This window comes from Xiphias gladius, chromosome 4 (assembly GCF_016859285.1).
Source record: "Xiphias gladius isolate SHS-SW01 ecotype Sanya breed wild chromosome 4, ASM1685928v1, whole genome shotgun sequence".
NCBI classification, from domain to species: domain Eukaryota; kingdom Metazoa; phylum Chordata; class Actinopteri; order Istiophoriformes; family Xiphiidae; genus Xiphias; species Xiphias gladius.
Genome location: NC_053403.1, coordinates 5341116 through 5364280, shown reverse-complemented (window position 1 = coordinate 5364280; position 23165 = coordinate 5341116). Strand labels below are relative to the sequence as shown.

Sequence of the window (23165 nt, the reverse complement as noted above, 5' to 3'; positions counted from 1 at the left end):
GGAGTTGAGGCTATATTGTTGCGCTATGCTGTAATCTAATGGCCTAGGGACCCTGAAGGGATCACATTGGACAATATTGACCATTTTTTTATTGCAACCATGTAAGACTGACAACTTGTCTCACAGCCAAATGGCACTTCCTTTTGATATGGCACGGACTTAGAGATCTAGGCTCTGCAGTTAGACTTTATGAACTTTCTGCTGTTTTTTTTTGTTGTTTTTTTTCTACATCTGACTGACTACAAATGCAGCAGTATTAAGGGAGGAAGCCGATCGGTCAGCAACTGATCCCCAGCCGTTCCATTAATACCATTCAAAGCACTTCCGCAGTGGAAGTGTGGAAAGAGAGTTGATCCAGTGTTTTGAGCCGCGTGTTTAAAGACCCTGGTGCCTGATTGTCTGATCAGATCAGCCCTTTCCAGAGATCATCTTCAACTCCTGGCTTGCTGTACATTCTGTTTCAATGCTCATTCTTCTTTCCTTCTTAGCAACAATTATAAAGAAAACGCTTTCCACTGTAGGGTTCAAGTAGTTCACTTTATTTCCATTTACTTATAAATTGCACAAATGAGCAACATTTTAGCCCGGCTTGCTCTTCTGTGAACAAAGGTTGTTTGTTTTCTCTTCAAGGACATCCCTGTATGTGTGTCTCTGCTTTATAATTAATGGGTCTACACAATGCATGCAAGGCCTCACACGAACTGAACAATTACGCCTAGAGGGACTACTCGTCTCAGTGTAAGACAAACCTTCGGTTCCTTTTTCCGTGTTTCCAATAGCGAGGTGCCAGTTTGTAGTTATTACTGGTGGTGCTATTTATAGTGTAAGTACTACACTGCATTTATAAAGATAAATGTTGGGAGCCCTGAATCCCTACACATACAGTAAAATCAGATAAATGTCCTGCCTACAGTCATAGTAAGGCTAGGTGTTGTTTGAAGTTATTCTTCTGACTGTTTTTGGTACAAGGACACATTTTAGTCATTCCCCACAAATTGTTAAAGGTGCCCTGTGGATATTTTATGTAAACAAACAGGTTTCAAATCCCATTTTCTTTATCTTTGAGGCCTAACAAACACGTTAAATACATTTACTTCCTCATAAAACACACATAAATCCCATTCTTTGCACGTTTTGAGCCTTCTTCCTAACCTAGATGTTGCTGAGCGTCGCTGCATGTCTTGGCACTTTACTGAAAATCGGTAGATAAGTGGAATAGTGTTAAACCATGGCCGGTAATAATCCATGTGTGCACAATGTGATAGAACAAACAAAATGTTGACCCAAAAACTCATCAAAAAAAACCCAGTTCTGTAATATTACTAGTGGGCAAAAACTCCACAGGATACTTTTTTAAGTTTCGATAGCCAGGCTCAAAGCTAACAGCTCAACTCTAGCCCTACTGCTGGCGACTACTGCCACCACCACAGCCTTCACCCATGTGATCAGTTTTTTATAAAGTCTTACGCAAACACCACTATACCTGATACACCAGGCATCCGTATCTGTTTTTTTATTTTTCATAAACTGTTAAGAATGTTCCTGACTGAACGACAAATTTTCTGATTCAGACAACAACACCACACTGATGCACCGAGTTCTCCCTCATGTAATTTCCAAAAAATGATTTTTGCCTGGTTGTGGAGAAATCTCCTCCTGCATTAGTTTTCGTAGAGTTTTTTGGATTTTTCTTTAGATACAAAAACACATATTTTTCACTAGTGTAAGCCAGACCTCGGGGCCTACTCTGTAAGGCCTCATATTGATCCATAGCTCCTGAAACTATTTAGTGTCTTCTGCTGAAAGAACCCTTTTACTTTTGTGAACAACACTCTTTCTTTTGTTTTTCAGCTAAAATGCTCTGAGTGATTCTCTGTGGCACATATTGATTTTTCATTCATACTCTGACTGGGTATCATCCAATTCTGCCTTTCTGTTGTCTGTATCTTTCAAACACACACAAAGAAAAATACTCAAAATTCACATATTGTTCCACACTCATACAGTAGAAGTCTTGTTTTTTTTTTATGTATTGTCACCAAAAAAAAAAAATACCAGATATGTTTTCAGAAAGAACAGATTAGTAGAAAGCTGATTTTCGCACAGATTTTCATTCTCCATGCATACAAAAGTTGCGTTTCCCGCTGCAATGAGATTCTGATCACAGTAGGTTGAGGTAATTGAGGTCCTGATGCGGTGAGCACGAAACGTGCAGACACAAAGCTGATTATGCACCAGGGGACACCATGCAGACAAACTACACAGAAAAAAGCGGAGTGAAACTGTTTGTTTTTGTAATATTGACTTCAGCCACAAGAGGCTAAAGTGCAACACTACCCCAGTCTGAATAGGACAGAAAGTATATATGTGTTTTCTTCTAGGTATAATCCATGTACTTTAAACACAAGGTACACATTTTGTGTGTCAGGAGGTTGTGTAACATTAATCATGTCTTTCTTCTGGCCAGAAATGTATTTGAACTGGCAAAGGCATTCTGCCAGAAAGGCTTTAGGGAGTCCGGCCAGATAGTGTAAAGAGCAACAAAGTCCACAGATCCCGCAGGTTGTGGTGGATGAATGGATCAAGTGTAGGACTTTTACCCAGGAGCCTCGGCTTCAAATCCAAATCCTTTTTTGTTCTTTTTTTTTTTTTGACTTAGTTAACTCAATATTTTTCAGTTTTTTATTTATTTTTTACATTAAATAAAAAATCACCTGGAAGAAAGCGAATGCTTTTAGTCCTATCTAGACTGGGGTAGGTAATTTGTAGATTCTTTTTTTTTAAACAAAAAATTGTAATCATGATCTCGGTATATTGAACTATGTAACAAACGGTGCTCATGTGTACATACAGCCTAATCACAATTATCACAATTATTAAAGGAATATGCAGTAGCACTGCTTCTATACACAGATATACATTCTGTACATATTTTGACACATAAAGGAGTGGCACTCTTCACGCAAAACACGCTTATCCTCACACATTCAGCAATTACAGTAGCACTACGTAATAAAACACACAGGAAATAGATGTAAAAATACAAATTCAGCCACATTTATTCTGACATCTACTTTAAAAAGCATACAATGAATGCATTGCTGCATGAGCACAGAAGCACTTTGCAGACACAGGTGTTAGAGCAGGGCGGTGAGACACCCTCCACCTCCTCCACTGCAAACACCGAAGCAGGTGGGTGAGGTGAAGCATAATGACAGACTAATGAGTTGAGAAAATGTGCTATGAGAGGATCAGTCAGCCAGTGAGAGGGCGGCGAATGTTTTTGTTCTAGTATTCCTTTCATCCTTGCCTCTCCTGTCCACCCAACACATATTTTCTCAGTTCAGGTTAGTTAATGCATCAGAGAAAATGAATCCATAACTTTGACCACGGAGCAGTTATTGCTGCTGAAAGCAATCCAGTCCGAGGGGATTATTGGTGCACCATTCTTCAGTGTTTGCGTCAACCAAACTCTTTCAAGGTACTTATCTAAGTCGCGGTCGTGTTGGCATGCAGAGCGGCCCGTATGTCTCGAGCTCGTCTTGAGATGTCCTGAGCTTCCCTCCCAGACACGCTGGAATGTCTTAGATTCTCATGGGATCAGCTCGCAGCGCATCAAGCCAAGAGCAGCGGGAAAAGGAGGCATCGAGGGCTGTCCTCGAACTCAACTGGCCATCGCTTCATGAGCAGGAGCCACGACTAGTCCTTGTCCTTGATCACTGACCTTTTTCAGTTTTAGACACAGTTTTTTTGGAGATTGAGCGGACAACAAAATCGCATAGGCAAAGAGCATACAGAGGTTGCATCGCAGCTATCTACAGTGACAGGGTGGATCGACAAATGCAGTCAGCCACTCTGGCCTCAGATGTTTCTGCTGTCTCTGTTGAAACAGCATGCTACAGGTGATCCCTGCCTCTAAACCTTTGCCGTTTAAAATGTTGTTTGGTTGATAGGCTTTGAGGACCATTTTCTGGCTGAACTCGTTTATTCTGCAAATGAATACTAATTCATAAAGCTTAGAGAACTCACTTTGGGTTACAAAATAAAAGAAGAAAAGAGGAAAAACAGAGGAAAAGTGTATTCATTTAATCTTTTTAACACCCATATTGTTTATAAAATGACCAATTATGTCTAATCATGAGTTATACAAATAACATCTTGAAATGTATTAAGTTTGATAGATTTAGGTCGTTTTTTCTATTGCTCCAAACGGTAGAAAAAGAAAATTTGACCTTAACAAAAACACAAAAGATGAGTCCTCTGTATCCATGAGAGCCTGCACTATAGGCATGTTGAGCATTGGTTGCTATGTTCCCTCCTGACCAGAATAAGGAGGAAGGCACCTCTTTCCTAGAGATGCAGGACTCACGCCACACGGGAGAATCCCGGAGAGGTAACACCTGCACATGGTATGGCTGCACCCTAACTGTTCAGAACAGGACGTGATTGCCAGGGCAGTATCGCAGACCCTATGGGTTACCGGGCGTTTTATCAGAATTACAGTTACCTCGGAAGTTGCCTGGCTCGGATCACCTCCCCGTGACTCAACTGGACCATCTGGCCGATTTTATTCCACATTTGCAATGCTTGTAGGGGAGACTTATGCCTCGGATGGGGATGATGATGATGATGATGACGAGGCTGATGCAAGCCACCGCAATAAGCACTGCCTTGCCGATGAGAACCAGTAGCCATGAATTAGTTGCACCAGTTCTTTCAAAGTTCAAACTTAGTCTAATAACAGTATATTGTTATGTTTACCGAATTTACAAAACCTACCAATAATGTTAGACTACGTGCTCAATAACATCAGCAAGGTTACAATTTAGTTGTTTATTCCCCACCCAATCTTAACTGCACGAATAATACTAACTGTGAAAAACATATTTCTCTATGTATGCGTGTATAAATAAAACAAATACCTACGTTTACAAATGATTGGCAGTTAACTTTGATTTGTTTTCCCCCTTTAGACTGATATTTTGAAGTTATACTAGAAATGTTTGCTAAAATATTTCCTAGCTAAAACTTTTTTTAAGTCTTAATTGTGCAGCCAGATTTAGGAAATCGCTAGTTTGAAAGTTGCTTGTAGTTACCAACGACTTATGAAGGACTTTATGCACAAACTTAGTGATTGATTTATGAATAGCTGTTTGGTGCAACCCAGTCCTGATGTATAATTGATGCGTAAGCAAAAAAACATACACTCAGGTTGTCAATTAATTAGGAACACCTTGCTAAAACTAATGAAGTCTCATACAACTTACCTGCAGTAAATGCACCTTTCATGAAGTCTTCAGTGTTCAGGGTTTGTTGAAACTTTGCTCAAGAGGTGTTGATTAAGCTGTATGAGCATTTTGGAGAATGTAGTCTGTGGTGCTGTTTAACTGTATTGCGCTACTCGCCCCATTCAAATCACCGAGGGGAGGCTAAACAACAGACTCACCTCTTTGTGTAACGCAATACAGGTCAACAGCAGCACAAATTGCAACCTCCAAAAGGATCATACAGTTGAGTCTTTACCACATTTTCAGGGAAAACTCGACACTGTGACCTTAATGAAGGGAGGATTTATTGCAGGACTGTTGTATTAGACTGCAGGGAGGGGTGGGAGAGGCAGAGTGGTTTGCTTTTGCGTCTCACGCTGGCGCTAGCTTGAGTTCCAGAACTTGCATATTGTAGCTTTAAGTTAGAGACAAAAATAATATGCAACAATCATCTCTTAAAGGTTATTTTAGACAGTTTCACTGTGCCTTCATGATTTTGTTTCGGATTCTGCACACCTCTCTCTAATATACAAATCAAAGGCACCTTGTGAATTCATGCTTTTGATGTTTGATATTGATGTTACCAAACACATGGTGTTTTTTACAGATACATGTGAGGTGAGGTTAAAGAAAACTATAATATAGGTGCTAAAAATTGGCCGGAGTCTAGTGTAAGGGTGGCAGCCCTAGTCTTATTGAAGCCAATACAAAACTGACGTTTGCTGCAATTTAGTTTTTCTGTCTTTTTCTTTTCTTTCCTTTTCCTTTTTTCATCGACAGGTCTAAAGATTGATGGAGCAGACACAAGAATTGATTTGCAAATAATTGATTAAGGGCTGTGTCTGTCCATTTGAAACTTCCATGCGTTTTATGTATCTGGCTCCAGACGCGTGAGTGCAGTCACGTTTCTGCTGTGTTTACTGGTGTTGTAGTTCCCTGTCGTTGCTTTGCTTCCAGGGTCCGGTCCTTCGCTACCTGTGGTAATCCCATCATTGCTGTTCCTGCTTCCAGCTCGGCATCACTGTCAGTTGTGCTTAGGTGCCTAGGGCCCTCGGGTGCTCAGTATTCCAGAAGCAGGGTCCAGGCTGCAGCTCAGGACGGCCATGTTATTGTCCAAACCTGGATTAAAACAAGACAGGTTCCCGGGCTTTTTCATCAGAAGTAAAGCCTCTGGGAAAGGAAGGGGAAGCCGCGGGAAAGATTGACATTAGTGACTTTCCAAAGAAAGATGACATCACATAAAAAACAAGTCATGCAGGAATTGAACCAAGGTCACAGGAATGAGATTTTGTTATTGAACCATGAAACAGGGGAGCTGTGTGGTAAAGCGAGATTTAATTGTAGCCAAACTGTTTGACCTGTCATTCCCAAACAACCATCTTTAGATGTGACAAGCTGTCTCTATCTCAACAGGGTCGGAATGACCTTGTCTGTGGGTGAAAAACTGGACACTGGACATCTTATTTTGCTCGCTTCCTCTTTCATGCAAACACAATAACGCATCAAAACACACGCACACACACACACACACACACAAAAGGTGCAGTGACAGTAAGTGATATGCCAGACATTCTCTTGTCATGAAGACTTATCATACGCGCACATTATAGGGGCAGGTTTTCCAGGCAGGTGGACACACACACACACACACATATAGGTGTCTAGTGCTGAGGTTGTGGGCACAGTTGATCCCCAGACAGATTAGGCTTCAATCTAAAATCTCCTCAGGCCATGGCTGAGATCATGTGTACTCTCTCTCTCTCTCTCTCTCTCTCTCTCTCTCTCTCTCTCACTCACATTCACACTCACACTCTCACACACACACACACACACACTCTCTCTGTCTCACACACACACACACACACACACACACACAGCTTTAAAGTCGCAGACTCTGGACAGACAGAAGTGAGTTGCTAGTTGGAAAAACTGACCAATTTTGAGGGGAGTCTGGAATCATCAGCATCAGAGAGTTTATAGATGGCTGCTGTTAATTGTGCATGGACATTTTTATTTTAACTTTAGAGAAATTCTGTATATTGCATAGTGGTCAAATGTTGGTAGCTGCCATAGAGACTATTGGCCTGTTTAGAAGAACGTAACAAGTCATCAAGTATCGCTAGCAGCTTCTGGATGATGTTAGAGACTCAGTTAAGCTTTATTTATTCTAGACGTCTCATTGAGATCAAGATCCCATTTGTAAGAGGGACCTGAGAACATATTGCATATTTACAAGGTCGAAACAGGACAATTTATATCATGCGACTATGGAGCTGTAGGGAATAGAATAGGGGAACATGAAAATAGCATGTTTAGTAAGCAAGGTTATATTTACATTGGAGACAGTGGCGCACTCTCTCGGCCAACTACGTGAGCAATAATGGCAGATTTTGCAGGTAAAGTTGAACTAAATTGAATAAAAAAAATGTGACCCCAAATGCATGTCCAATGGGATTGTCGCATTGACAGGAAGTGGACGTTATGATGGCAACGATGTTATTGTGGGGAACAACAGGGTAAAAGTGAATTTTGTGCATCTGTGTTTTCCTATAACTCTACAGCCTGAGTAAAAATCTCCAGCAAGGCAGAAAATATTCGAGAGAATCGGGATAGAGGGTTAGAAATTGAATAGTGATTATCTCCAGTGTAGTCTGTCGCATCCTAGCTAGCTGCTCTGGTGAATTATGCGCTGCTCTTCATTTTGCGTTCTACCTTGCGCGAAATATTTGCTCTTGTGCATTTTGAAACTGCCATTACACCGCAGGAGTGGTACCATGAGTTTCTATGTATAAGTTTCGACACTTTTTTTTTTTTTTGCCATGACTTTTGGTCAGCGTCGAAATCCCCCTTCTGCAAATCCAAGCCGATTACAAGCTGCAGGGAGGGAGTGAGCGTCTGATACTTAAAATAGATTTTTTGGCAGATTCCTCTAAGCGCTGCTGTCATTCTGGCATCGCTCAGAATCAGCGAACCCTTCGGTGAAACCTGCCTCACCCTGCCCTGTTTCTGTTCGTGATTGAGATTGTTAGCTGAAATTTGCTCATACAGTTTTTCAAAATGACCTCTCCAAATTTTGCCATTTTGTGGGGCCAGGTTGTTGGTTTTTGTCGTTAAAGTTGTTCTTTCTCCCCCAGAACTTGTCAGTGGACTCCTCAGTTTCTCTTAGTTTCTGATCATGATGATGTTTTTTCTCACGTCTTATTATCTGTTTGTATTCTCTCACTGTTTCAACATAATATTGTCTCAAATTTTTGTGGCTCACGGTGTTTTAGCCCGGACTGCCGTCTTAAGTTTTTTTCTGACATTTTTGCAGTCCTTGTCGTACCACTTTTCCTTTTCAGTCTCTCTTCAGATGCAGAACTCTCTCTGTGTTCTCGCCTTTCTCTGTTCTTTCTCTGAATTATTGTATTATTGTTTTTTTAAATTCCTGAAAATACATTACAGAGTCAGTGTTCTCTCGTAGCCCATTAGATGAAGTTGTACGTTGAAAAAATGTTGTTTCATGCAACAAACCCCTCCCCTCCTTCTTCTTTTACTTGCTGAGGTATTCTTCCCTTATTTTCTAACCTTTTGTGTCTCTGTGTGTGTGTGTGTGTGTGTGTGCGCGTGCATGTAGGTTCGACTACCAGGAGCTGCTCCATAACTCCAGTTTCTGCCTGGTGCCCCGGGGCCGACGTCTGGGATCCTTTCGCTTCCTTGAGGCCTTGCAGGTGCAGTAGCTGTTTTTTTTTTTATTTGTTTTTTTTGCAATGTAATAAAGTAGTCGGTAGTGGTGGAAGAAATATTTAGATTTTTTTTTTAGTGTAGCAGTACCACAATGTAAAAATACTCTGTTACAAGTCCTGGATTCAAAATCATACTTAAATAAAAGTATGGAATCTAAAGTAAAAGATTCAATATGTAAAAAAATGTCCCTTTTAGATATTGTTGATTATCACAGATTTATAAATGTTGCATTTTACTGTTGTATTTGGTCAAATCGGGGCTAATTTTAAATAGATGATGTATTGTTTTTTTAATTAGCTGATCTGTAATAGAATCTGATAGAAATTAACATTTGATGGGTAAAAGAGTAACACCGGGCTGAATTGCATTGTTGCTCATTTCACTTCTGACCACACCCGGCGTCAATGACAGGTGTGGTTGGGTGGGGCTACAAATGTGCCCTGTTGAGCCACACCCGTGAGCGATGCCACCCGGTCCTGGAGTACACCTGTACATCACTACAGCATGGTGAAAAGTCAAATCACTGGAGGGCAGCAAAGACGAGATTCCCAGGGGTTGAGTTACTCTTTAATCTGTACAAAACAGCAGTTGTTTCCAAAAAGTACGCATGTTTACTTTCAAGTAAACATATCAAGTATTTCAAGACTGACACTTGTCAACTTTAAAGTGACGACGGCGTCCGTGTTGTTCCAGCTGGCGTGGACAAACGCATTCTTTCTCCGTTTATTTGGAGGACTTATTGAAAATAACAGCCGAACTACACGAAGAATTATTATCAAAGTTATCAGGGTAGTCGGACATTTTGGTGTTTTTTCGATCCTCAAGCAATGATATCAATATCCATAAAAAACTCCCTGTGAAATTTTCACATTATTATTTTTTCTCCTTTTTAGTCATTGATTTAAATATTAATTTTTTCCCTGTGATTTTTATCTCCTAATTTAACTGTCTAAATGCATCACTGTAATGTTTTGTACAAAGCAACACAATATTTCTCCAGACTTGGAGAAGGATGTAATTCTAGTGGACCAATCATTAAACCCTTTTTTAATATTTTTTTTTCTTTTTTTTTAACCGTTAAAGCGTGTGATACTTTATGATACTAGTCTAACCATCAGTCTTCGAAAACCACATTATGTGAGTTGTGTGTTGTTAAAACAATATTAACTCCTCCTCAGGGGACTCATTTATAAGACAGAGGGTAAGATCCATGATTAAAGTGTACAAGCACAAAAAGCCAAAAACGGCATATGCACAAAAGTAATTAGACATTAAAAACTTGGCGTAGGCAGGCCTCCCTGCAACCTCCCTTTATAAATTACAAGCAACTTGAAAATGTGCGCCCTTTGGTACGCTTCATTCTCCGCCCAAAACACTCACCATTAACCCCAAATGGTCAATGCGAATCCCTCGTGAATATCGCTATACATATTGTTCCTGTGGAGGATGGAAGCAGTGTTGCAAACAAAACAAAAAAGTTTGAGGGCTGATGGCTGCAGCAGCTGTTAATGCAACAAACAGGACAGTTTCCGAGATTAAACAACGTGATCAGACATGGAGGTAGGAGCCTGGACCGACCTGCGGAGGCACAGGGACACTGACGCTCATCTCTTGGTATTTGTTAAGCATCTACGTGCTACAGACATGTACATAGCTGATGGAATCACACACGAACTATCTACAAAAAACACAATAGACACTGTATTTAACTCCAAATTCCAGCATTTAGGTGTTTCTCGCACTGCCACAGTTGATGATGAGCGCAGGTGGCGTCGGGTGAGGTGGTTGTGTCTCCAGCTCGTCGTATTCGCTGCAGCGATTTTACACACAAAAACTATATCAAAACTAAAATCGTACTTGGTTATTTATGCACAGTTTTAGAAGATATTATTAAAAAAAAAACTACTGTCTTTTACCAGTGAAAGGTTCTTATGGAACAGTTATGGCTCACTAGCACGAGCACAAGAAACACTGCTGGTTTCAATGTTTAAGATAAAGTGGATCTATTAGTAAAGTGTGATATTATGTGAAATTAAATTAGTCAGTCGTGTCAAATCTGGCTTTAACTAATCTTTAACTAATCACCTCAACATCGGCGTCGCCAAATTTCCACTGTCGCCAAAATGTTCGTTCGCATGGGTCAGAGTGTCCGCACAGGTTCGCACATTCTTCCCCCCGACAAGTTTGTTTTTATAGATGCCAACTTTTGCATTTCAGACGGAGTTTTGTGCGCAGGCAACGGTTGTAAATGAGGTCGTTAAATACTTCGATTCCCAGGGAGAATAGCGAGAACATGACATTGGTACCGTAGAACGCGACAGTAACCAGAGATTCACTGTTATGCTCATGATTGCTGGCAAAGGCTTATCAGACAGCCTGTGGATCACCAGCTGGGCAGTACAAGGAATCAAACAGTTCCTTGGCCTCCTCTTACCAACAGTTGATCTTATTACTATTGACAATCTGTCAACTCCCTGCCACAGAAAAGGCCAGTTTCTGTAGATTCACCAAAGGGAAGAGAAACGCTTATACACGTCCTCAGAGCACAAATGTGTTCAGCTTTCATTAGCACCTTGTTTCTGTGTGTCTCTCTGTTGTTTTGACATTAAATATCTGGCTCTGTCCTGTGCCTGCCTTTGGCTGTTGTTTTCCTTGTTCTTGTTCTTGTTTTTTTCCTCACTTTCTGTTGAGGACAAACCGCACACAAATTGAAGACTATATAGGTTCTACATGCTTCGCCCTTCAGGACTCACCTAGAGCATTTGCTAGAAGGATTTATGTACATATTTTTGTGAAATAAATCCAACATCAAAGCTGATTTAGCCATTGTTTTAAACTGCCTATAGATTTGAGTCCCCGACCAGCCAAGAAATGCTAGTGAACAGCCAGTGAGTGAGCACATACGGCCCCTGGGCAGGTTATACATTAAAGGAAGCAAACAAGACACTGGCTCCACCAACTTATCTGTAGCCTTGTTTGTCCCAGTTATCATGACTATCTAGTAATGAGTAAGTAGAGGCTGAACTTTCTGGTGATGTGAGAAAAGCTATAGGAGATCTTAGGTAAGATGCACAAAGTAATAGGAAGAATGATTGGCAGAAAAAAATGGGTAATACGTTTAATTTAACTGTCATTTTAAATGCATGGAAATTATTTTAATGGCTTTTTCAGTAAATCCAACCAGTTTGCCAGAGGTGAAAATAGATAAGAAAAGGAAAAGAAAAAGCAGTTCCCCATGCAAAGGTACAGTAATGATCAAAATTCAGAGGACTCCAGAGGAGAGAAAAACAAAGAGATATGTAAGAGGATGACTGTGAGAAAAAAAAAATAAAAGAAAAGGGAAAGTCATCTCACAAAGCCAGACTGATCAATGCAGTGGGAATTTGCATAGACAGGTCACTGATCATGCACTCGGCATTTTGTGAATCTCCTTTAATCTCTCAGCTTCACTTGATTGAGAATCCAGTCGAACCTGAACTTTAAATGAAAATACCAGACTTCCTGAATTTCTCTTTGACTCGTGTCTGTCAGTGCTCGGCGAATTCAGACCACATATTCAAGTAATAGCCTATGTCATTAACGTGAAACCATAACCCATTTGGAATAAAATAATTCATATTTACAGGCAGTAAATAAACACTCAGGTTTACGATTCACATTATAATGCCTACAAGCAGACATAAGGACATGTTAGGTGTTTAATGATGTGAGTTCTCAATATGTATGACGGCTCATATAAAATCATCAGCAATTGGTGTATAAACGCAAAAAAGCACATGTGAATTTATTATACGTTAAATGTGTTTATCACATGTGAAAAACTCTTTCCTATGTGAAAATCTCACCTGTATGCACGTGTTTTTATCTTTGTAAATTCCCATATAATTTTCAGACATCTCTCCCACGATTATATACAGCATGAATAAAAACATCAATTTCACATTTAATATCACCTGAAAAATATTTCACTTGTAATCAAGTCTGTATATTTAGTCAAGTGGATATATTTTTGGATTTTTCAGTTTTTAAAAAAAAAAGGGGGATTTCACATTTTTTCGATATATGTTTGGTAACACATATACCAGTTGCTGACAAATACATGAATAATATTTATATATATAACTATATAACTCTACCACTTTCCAATTAATGTCATTTTACCGTTCAGCACTATCAACTTCGCAGGGAAAGCACGGTGCGGGTTTTTACAATACTTTTCATAAAACCGGCTTTTTTAAATATGAGGCAATAACCATGAATTTGATAACTGTTATATGATTTGCAATGAGAATATGATAAAACAACAGCACATGCTTATGAATGAGACATAAAATATGTGAAATGAAAGACATTATCCAGAGAACAGTATGTTTTACCCAAATCAGCTCCTATCCATTAACCGCAAATGATGAACAGTTTAAAGAGCTCAATCATAAAATGAATTCACGGCAACTCAGAGAGCTCCGATGGGAAATGAAAACAGCTCCTAACGAATTAAGTCCCATTAATGAATCCTCCGAATATCGATGAATACAGGGAAAATAAATAAAAGCACTTTTTTTGTTTTCTCCTTAATCTTTTTGGCAACTTGATTGGTTTCTGAAAAACTGCAACTTGGAACATGTTGAAAGTGTCTCTTTGGACAGAAAATATCTAAGAGGATAAATCCCTCATCGAGGGAAGAACAAAAAAGACCGAAAAGTAGATCCTTCCCACTGCTCTGCTTTAGACTTCCGGTTAGACTTAAGATGTTACTGGAATTCCCCTTACGTTCAAACTGTGAAAACTTTTAAACCGTTTGAAAGAAGATTTCCTATATATCATTTTTGAGACAAAAATGTCCTCTGAGAGAAAGATACGTTACACAAACTGTTAGACAGCTGAAAATTGTGCTGGATTAACAATGACACCAACATCCTTAACTTCAGAGTTAAAAAAAATATTTAGTTCAGGCTGAACTCTCGTCTAAGTTCATCTAAAAGTTTCAAAATCCAACACCGAAAGAGTTTTTGTTTTCTTATGTGCTTTCTATAAATGTATCATAGATATGAGTTGTATAAAAGCTCCGACATTAATCTGCAAGAATAATTTCCGATTCCCCATCATTAATCACTGGATTTAGAATATTAATGTGACTCTTATGTTTACTACCGCCTCCCATTCATACAGGCTGTTACGTAAAGATAATTTTCTGCCCGCTAGCATTTATTCAAATCCAGTCCCCCCCCCCCAAAAAAATATTTCTTGTCATTGTGACGCTTCCTTTTTGTTTTATCTCTCTCTTTCCGCACAGGCGGCTTGTATCCCGGTTATCCTGAGTAACGGCTGGGAGCTCCCCTTCTCCGAAGTGATCGACTGGAGGAAAGCCGCCATCATCGGAGATGAGAGACTGCTGTTACAGGTACCGAGAACTACTGGAAAAATACTGGACGATCAGACGAAAGGATGGAGGGATGGAAGGATATAGGATGGATGGGTGGATGAATGGACGGTTTTTATATGACAAAGAAGGGACTTGGAGGGATGTATGGAAAGTAGATTATTAATTATTATATTACACAGTTACGGCAGGAACTTGCATGGAGGTTGGTAAAAGCTACACCTGAGTTACCTCGCTGAAGAGGATAAAACGTACTAACACTGTAAAGCGTAAACCATCAAGAGATAAAATGTCCCCCTTCAGCCGGGGCTTATTCAGCGTCTGGGTGGTGAAATGCCAACATCTTCTCAGTTGTAAAGGTCTTCTCTGGCTCCAGATCCCCTGCTTGGCAATCACAAAGATCCAGCTGGGGCTGATTCAAACGTAGAAGCGCGACACATAGGTCAAGAATGGCTATTAAAATCTATGGAAACGATGTTCAGTATAGGCTACCATGGTCAAACCGAACTGCCACCAGAGTTCAATCAGCTTGATTTCTATTTAAACAATTTTTGGGATATGTTAAAGCTACAGTACGTGACTTTTTTTTCTGATATTTTTTTAGTTGAAACGTGGCCCAAAAAAATACCTTAATGTGGAGAGGTGCTGTGAAAGGCTTCTGTGACTCAGACTCGTGGAACAGCGCGGCAGCAGTGCAGAGATAATCCCATCTAATGTTACTGAGCAAGCCTTGCCCTTTCTAACCAATCGGAGAAGGCCAAAGTCAGGCGTGGGAGCTCACGGCTGTTGATCACCAGATGAACGCACCTCCTTTCCCGAGCTAGTACTAGCTGCTGGAGGATGTTGCTATGGCTGACTCACAGGCCACCGAGCTCCCGATTCCTCTGAATACACCCACTTGATCTGTAAAAAATCCTTTCTCTGGGTAAATGTATAACACAATGGACATTTATTGAATAAATAATGAATCAGCCGCGCTGTACATCAGTAGACAACTAGGTTTCTTGCCAACGATGTATTTGTATGTAGTGGGAAAAAAAAACCAACCAGAATAAGTGAAACCTATAAAATATGAAAATGAAGAGTTTTCGTGCAATGAACTGCATAGAAGTAGTGGGTGGAAAATGTTAATTATCCCAAACGGGGAAACCTGAGTTTCAGCTCAGAGTGCATAATTAGCTGTTAGCATCTAGCGATCTGGTCAGAGCACCTGGATTTTAATAAGGGTGGAAGGGGAAAAAAAGAAGTTTTAAGTTATTCAGCTCACATAGTTATTGTGTATTTATGATCGTTTTAATTAATAGTGCAGAAGTTTGTCAGGCTCTACTTTGGATATCACTTTGATGCCCAGTTAGAGTTTCAGTGTGTTACTTGGTAACTACTGATAAAGGAACAGGCTGTTGGCTTTGGATGGAAAATGCATCACATTGTTGCACTTATAATTATACAGAGGGAAAGATGACCCAAAACAGGTGCACAGAGTCGCTTTTTCATGCTCCCCTGCACCTGATAAATAATACTTAATAAATCCTGTGTTGACACGGTTTCAGTAGTATGAGTTTTCTAAACTCCCCGGTTGTGGATATCCACAATTGTTTGCAGTGGGAAAGGGTGTCAATGCAAAAGGGTGCCATAACTGTTACCTGGTCATCATGTGTAAGAGAATATATTCTATGAACATTCATTTTGTTGTACTCTGAAATATGGCTAAAATAATCTGACCACAAACAATAGCAACTTTTTCTAAACTGATCAATTCTCGGAAAACAAAAAACATCTCTTCACTTTTTTGCAAAATTTTCTTACTCTTTTAAATCTATAAAACCAAAACTCTTTATTTTTAGCAATGTTTCATTTTTACATAAAACCCATAAAAGGACTAAAATTGTATGGAAACAGAGCAAATGACTGACATTGTGATTGGAATCAGTGAATAGCACCACATCTCTGGAAACTCTAAAGACCACATGATAGGAAGAGTAGGTTTGTTTTTAGAAGAACTGGGGCAAACTCGTGTCAGAAGTGGGACCTATCAGCACGTCACTGATGTGTAGACACTCAGTTCAACTGAGAGAAGGGAAGGAATCTAATTGCAGTCATGTGGCTTTTAGTTAATTTTATTTTATTCAGCCACGATAGTTGTGATATTCACAGTCACTCACACCTCCACTAAGAAGTATTTTTATCCAAGACGGATTATTCTACAGTTGGATCAACTTCTGTTCCCTTTAATTATGGCAGCGGGCAGAGCTTGTGATATTTACTTTCTCTAATTACTCTCTGTATTACTATGCATGCACCTGCATGACCTATACCATCACGTGGACAGCAGCACAGACATGTGAAAGTGTGTGTTTTTTGTTTTGTGTGTGTGTGTGTGTGTGTGTTGGGGGCTGGGGGTTGCAGGCTGTGTGTGTCTGCCTTTAATTAATGTGTCCCTGGTTCCCCGTCAGCCTTCTATCAGCACCTTGCGATTATGATAAATTAATTTTTCTCTGTGAATCGCACAGTAGCAGACAAGCCATCATTAAAAGTTTTAGAAAACTTGGCTTTTACATAAAATAAAGCAGTCATTTTGTCATTAAACATTACTCAGACCCACAATGATGTACTAATGTTGTCAGAGGTTTTGTTGTTTGCATCGTTCCCTTAGACAAAACAAACCACCTATCTAAAAGCATGTTAATTGTTGGTTAAGATGATATGTGTGACGCAAGTATTATGTTTGACAGCGCGAATACTGAGGGTGTTCACATTTATTACAGAGGTTGAACAAAACAAGAAATTTTCCATTATTTTCCCTAGTCTTGATGCAGACATACAGATTTAAGACTTAATAAAAATCTCGAGGAAGGGATAAAAACAAATAATTCCAAGGCTTTCAGGATAAAACCTGACATTTGTGAGTACACAACACGATAAAATCAAACACGCAATGACTCCTGTGGACAATCCTAAAATTCTCTTTAAGGTAGGTGATTCTGTTATTACTAGTCCCTGCACATCTTTTTCTGAACCTGATGCTGAGCTGTCCGAAAAAGTTCTTTCTCATTTTGTAGATAGGGTGGAAAATATCAGGCCCCAAATCCGCCCAGATCCTTGCCTTCTTTCCATTCCCCATGTTAATTCTGCCTTTTTTACCCAGTTTCAACCCATTACAATTTCAGTGTTAGAGAGCACAGTCTCACGCATGAACTCCTCCTGCCTCCTATGTATCATCCCCACTAAGCTGCTCAAGGAAGTATTTTCCACTGTTAGCCCTGTTATTTCACAAATTTGTAACAATTCACTGGTCTCTGGTTCTTTTCCAGACAGTTTTAAACATGCCATAATTCAACCATTTCTACAAGAATCCCCACTAATTTAGACCCCCTTTGCTTAAATAACTATAGACCAATCTCCAAACTGTCTTTTTTTATCTAAGATTCTGGAGAAAGTCATTTCATCTCAACTGATATCTGTTATGAACAATAATAGTGTTTTTAAGAGTTTCAAGTCTGGTTTGAGAGCACTTCATAGTATCGAGACAGTACTTGTTAAGGTTACCATTGATCTACTGTTAACTGCAGACAGATGTGACCGCTCAATTTGAGTTTTTTTAGATTCAAGTGCCGCCTTTGATACAGTCGATCATATTATCCTCTGACATTGCTTAGTGACTTGGGTAGGAATCAAGGTGGTGTCCCTCAAGGCTTCGTTCTTGGCCCCCTTCTGTTTTATATCTACATGCTGCCTCTTGGCCAGGTTATTCTACGTCATGGTTTATTTTACCATTTTTATGCCGACAACATTCACATATACAGCTATGGAAAAAATTAAGAGACCACTACAAAATTATTAGTTTCTCTCATTTTTAAACAACATGGAGAGAGCTAATGTTAATGCTTTTTTACATGCATTATATAATCACCTTATAAAAACAATGTTGTAGATACCTAATTATTCACTCAGTTTGCTAAGTCAAGCCAGTTCTATGTACTTTTTCTTGATTATGAAATTCAGTGGGTACAAAGAAGATGATGACTCATGATTAAGTCAGCTAACTTGTCTGTAAAGTAAATAATGATCAAGGTCAAATCAAATAGTCATCATGGCCCAGTTAACCGTCCTGGGGGGTCCAGGGCAAAAATGGCCCCTGCTGCCCAAGTTGAACCAGTTCCATCAGCTCTGTTGGTGCTAATCTTGGCTGTCTGTCAGATAATATTAAGCAGGCAACTAGGAATTTAGGGGTGATTTTCGATGCTAACCTCTGTTTTGATGATCAAATCACAAATGCTGTTCAGTCTTGTTTCTTCCAGCTCAAGATAATCTCGAAAATTAGGCCATTTTTATCAGTTGCTGATTTCGAAAAAAGGTGTACATGCTCTTAGCTATTCTTGGCTTGATTATTGTAATGCCCTTTGCTCAGGTATCAGCCATGGCTCCCTCCACTGTTTCCAGTTGGTACAAAAGGCCGCTGCTCGAACCCAAAAAGCCATGATCACATCACCCCTCTGCCTGCCTCCCTGCACTGGCTCCCTGTTAGACTTCGAATTGATTTTAGAATTTTATTGCTCACTTTTAGGGCCTTAAACAGCCTCGCTCCTAAATACCTCTCTGATTTATTGAACTGGTATGTGCCCCTTCGACCACTGAGATACATGAGTCGGAGCCCTGCTGGTAACCCCCAGATCACAGTTCGTGACAAAAGGTGACCGAACTTTCGCAATTAGAGCCCCGACACTATGGAACTCTCTGTCTACTGAACTCAGACTCACCAATATTTAGCTGCTTTTTAATCTCTTCTTAAAACTGTTCTCTCAGTGAAAGCTTTTGAAAATGTTTGACATAGGTTTTAATTTATACAGTTTAATTCCTATTTATTTGATCTTACATGTTCTGTGCTCATGTTCTTTGGTCGTATTCAGATTTTATTTGCCTTGTCTGGTTTTATTTCTTTTTGTAAACCACTTTGTATTATTATTATTATTATTATTATTATTTATTAATCCAAATTTTAATCATTAGATTAAACAATAGTATAAATCAACAAAGGTATATCAGACATATGGGTCACAAAATTACAAAATGATTAATTTCTGCAAATGGGCAAATTTTCTCCTACACCTCTTGCCCAAAACACATCTGAAATTCATGTGTTCACATAAGAGAAATGTTACATATAAACATAAAATCATATGTAACATGATTGTCCCTAAAAAAAACAAACATATTACACACTTTTTAGGGGCATTTTTGTGTGATGTTTTACATTTTAAATGTTAACTGCCCAAAAACTTAATATGCTTATATGTCTAAAGGTTTGTTTGTTCTTTTAAATCTGATAAATGTGCTTTTTTTGCAAGTTTTTTACTAGTGTAATACTATTCAAGCGGGTCAATCGGTGTTGCATTGAAAAAAATACTTCCTAATTGATGTGTGCTGAGACAGCTGTGATGGGCTGCGACACCTGGGAAGGTAGCAGGAGTCAGCCTCTTGTAAGGAATTGTCAGAATAGACTCAGGATTCGGGCTTTATTACAACTAAACACCTCAAAAAAGCCATTAAAAGCATTAAAATAGTCAGAAACCACTTAATTATCTGCTCTAAATGACAGCATCTGTATGGTATAATAAAAATATAATAACAGAGAGGAACATTTTTCTGGTTGGTAAACAGATTCTGGATGCTTGTCCTCTTTGTCTTTCTTTTTTTTCTCAGTAACACACAGACTCACACAGAGACTCGGTGTTCAGCACAACATCGGAGCTCTAACACCTGCCGAGAGAGATGAATCTCATTACTTTCAATTACATCCCTGAGAACTGCAATACCTGGCTGTTTAATATGTAGAGTTTCAATCCCCCCCGTGGAGTAGAGACACGCACAACACACAGCCACCCTCAACACACACAAAAAACACAGACTGCCCCTGCCGAGAAACATAAACACTATTAAAGTCAATTGAGGGGAAGAGAATTGAGCTGATTTGATTGGTGTTGTTTATATTCCACCTCAGGGAGCTGACCAATTAAAGCTCGCTCTGCTGTCAACCAATCCCACTGACGTCAGCTGCAAAACAACAAACTTATACTTTACACTTTCATGTTCCTTGGTGATTTTGATGATTTTTATCTTGTTCAATCAAATAGTTAAAAAATGTGTAAAAATCTAATAAAAATCAATAATTGGAATTTTATGAATAACGTGCTACAGAACCATTTTTAAACATTTATTGTTTTTATAATTAGTGGGACTTCTATGTATAATCAGTAGTTTATTTTTCTGTCTTCTCTTTTTTTATTTCCAAAACATTTTCAGAGCAGTCCAGTGTGTTTTTTCAGGTACTGGTGAGACATTAAATACAATCCACGAAGTCCAGTTTGAATATAGTGTTTACAGTATTATGAGGAAGGATTTTACTTCTCTGGAATGCTATCACTGGAGCAACCCATTTCATTTTTTCGTTCAAACACTCCAGGGGTAAACAGTAGCTAAACAGCTTTCGTGTCACAAAGTAATCTACCTGGAATGTGCACTTGTACGAATTTGACTGGACAAGGCAGTGCCTGAGTGGATGACGTTGCACTGGGTTGCAACAGAAGAGCCTGGTTCAATTTCTTTGCTGTATGATTTTGTTTTTTGTGCTGGAGACATCTGCTTTAGCAACCCCTGCTATGTGAACGCCGCGGTCTCATTCAAATGAATGAGGTTGCTGCCTTTTTTTTTTTAAGTAGTGTTGATGTCTGGTCTGAACGTGGCCTTTACCCACTAAGCCGCGGTGGTCAGTTTCCGTACAAAATCCAGGTGAAAACTGGTTTAAACTGATGTGTTATTTTCAAAACTCAGGTTATTTTTCAGTGGAAACTCGGTTAAAAACATCCAAGAGCCTTGTTGTTGCCTGCAGCTGCCTCATTAGACTTCGTGAAGCTCTGCAACTTGAGGAGAAGCTACTTGTTCACAACATGAGAGATGGAGCCAAGCAGCTCAGGACTCTGTAATTGAAAGTCCCCCAAGCTTCTCCTGGATTTACACCGATCAGCCACAACATTAAAACCGGTTACTGATTTTAATGTTGTGGTTTAATGTTTTAATATTTTGGTTATATATATATATATATATATATATATATATATATATATATATATATATATATATATATATATATATATATATATAAATCCAGTATCTTACAAACTGATAATACCATCAGTCAATATGTCCCTTTCAGACCAGAGTAGCTTTTTTGATGGCCATGTCTGCCAAGTTGACACCGTAATTATGAGTGAAGAGTCTTCGGGGCTGTGGCCAGAACACCAGAAGGGACCTGGGCTCCAAATCCACCAGCACCTCTTGAGGGCTGATGAGGCTCTTCACTAACATTGGCTTCAAAGATGTTTATTTCTTTTTCAGCTTCACTGTCAAGCTGAGTGGGGCAGCTAAGGTCATGGCTGACCGTAGCTGGAAGGTAGTTTGTTTTTCCTACAAACTGAGCATCAAAAGAGGGTCCTTCTCCATCTTCCTGGCGTATCAGAGTGTTTAGCTCCCTGGTCAGATTGGCAAGATCCTCATCTCCCATGATTTCATCCCCTTCACTAACTCTCCATGAGGGTGTTACCGCTGCATGCCACAAGCCAGCTGCTCATGCCATCCATGGCAATACGAGCTGGGACTTCAGCTTGCCTCTGGTGAAGCAGGAGCAGATATATTGGCCTCCTAGCAGGTTTTGCAGAGTTTGTTGGTACGTTGCCATTGCAGAGCTCCTTTGGAGCAGATGAAACGGTTGCGGTACAGAAACACAACTTGTTGATTTGTCGTCACTCAATATTTATCCAAAAAAAAAAAAACCCCGAATGAACAATCGTTATTACGTTTCTGGAGCAACATATGATGTATGGGCAAGTTGCAACTGTGACTCACTGAAGCTCGAATCTGAAATTTGTTGAGGTTTTTATGATGTTATAGAAGTAATAACAATTGTAATGACAATTGAGATCCATGGTAGCACTCAAATGATTAATTGATGAACAGAAAATGAATTGATGACAAATTTGATAGTAGATCAATAACTTAAGAGATTTTTCATGCCAAAATACCAAACATTTGCTAGTTCCAGCTTCTCAGATCCGAGGATACAGTTTACATAACACATATTTGAGCTTAGGAGGAAAATACGTACTCAAATGAAATTCCAAATGGTATGAAGCTGATCTTTACGATATTTATTGTCACGGTATCTAACAAACTGCCAGCTTAAACAGGCTCACTGAGCAGGACTCACCATCCACAAACTGTTATCTGTAATTCCTTCAACACGTCAACATCCGCTGCCAATGAGAGCGTGGGAAAACTATTTAGCAGGCAAGCGGGAAGAGTGAGACAGATAGCTAACGTAATGGATACATGTTTAAAACACCCAGCTTCTGTCCCTCTAAGCGGTGTCAGTGTGAATGTAAACTGGACTAAACCAACTGAAAAAAGAAAAAATGAAGTCTAGTGTCACTAGGTTTTATAATATAAAATATTGTAAGAATATCCGCTTTTGTATAATTGAAAGTGTTAAATAACATCCAGTTAAAAAGCTGATAGGGCTGTGCTGGTGTGTCATAAAAAGTTTTGGGAACCGCTGCTCTAAGGCATTTGTAAATCTCAACCTGTTTTAATGGCCCTTTCTTGTAGACACTTAATAGTATCTACCATGAGGCATACTGTCCTGGGGATAAGGGAGTTGATGGACAGAGTAAGATATGGAGCTAAAAGAGTCTTGAGGGTTGGAAGAATTTCCTCTAATCTTTTTCTACATGCCCACAGAA

At 39.4% G+C, this 23165-nt stretch overlaps 1 protein-coding gene across 2 annotated transcripts in view; it reads left to right on the top strand.

Annotated features, from left to right (window-relative positions):
- The window catches only part of LOC120788958 (exostosin-1), a 225365-nt gene that overhangs the window by 166976 nt on the left and 35224 nt on the right, over positions 1–23165 (top strand). For both annotated transcript variants that reach the window (XM_040125286.1, XM_040125285.1), the window contains 2 exons: positions 8884–8977; positions 14287–14394. In XM_040125286.1, the coding sequence (XP_039981220.1) occupies positions 8884–8977; positions 14287–14394 (202 nt within the window). The remainder of the gene's footprint in view (positions 1–8883; positions 8978–14286; positions 14395–23165) is intronic.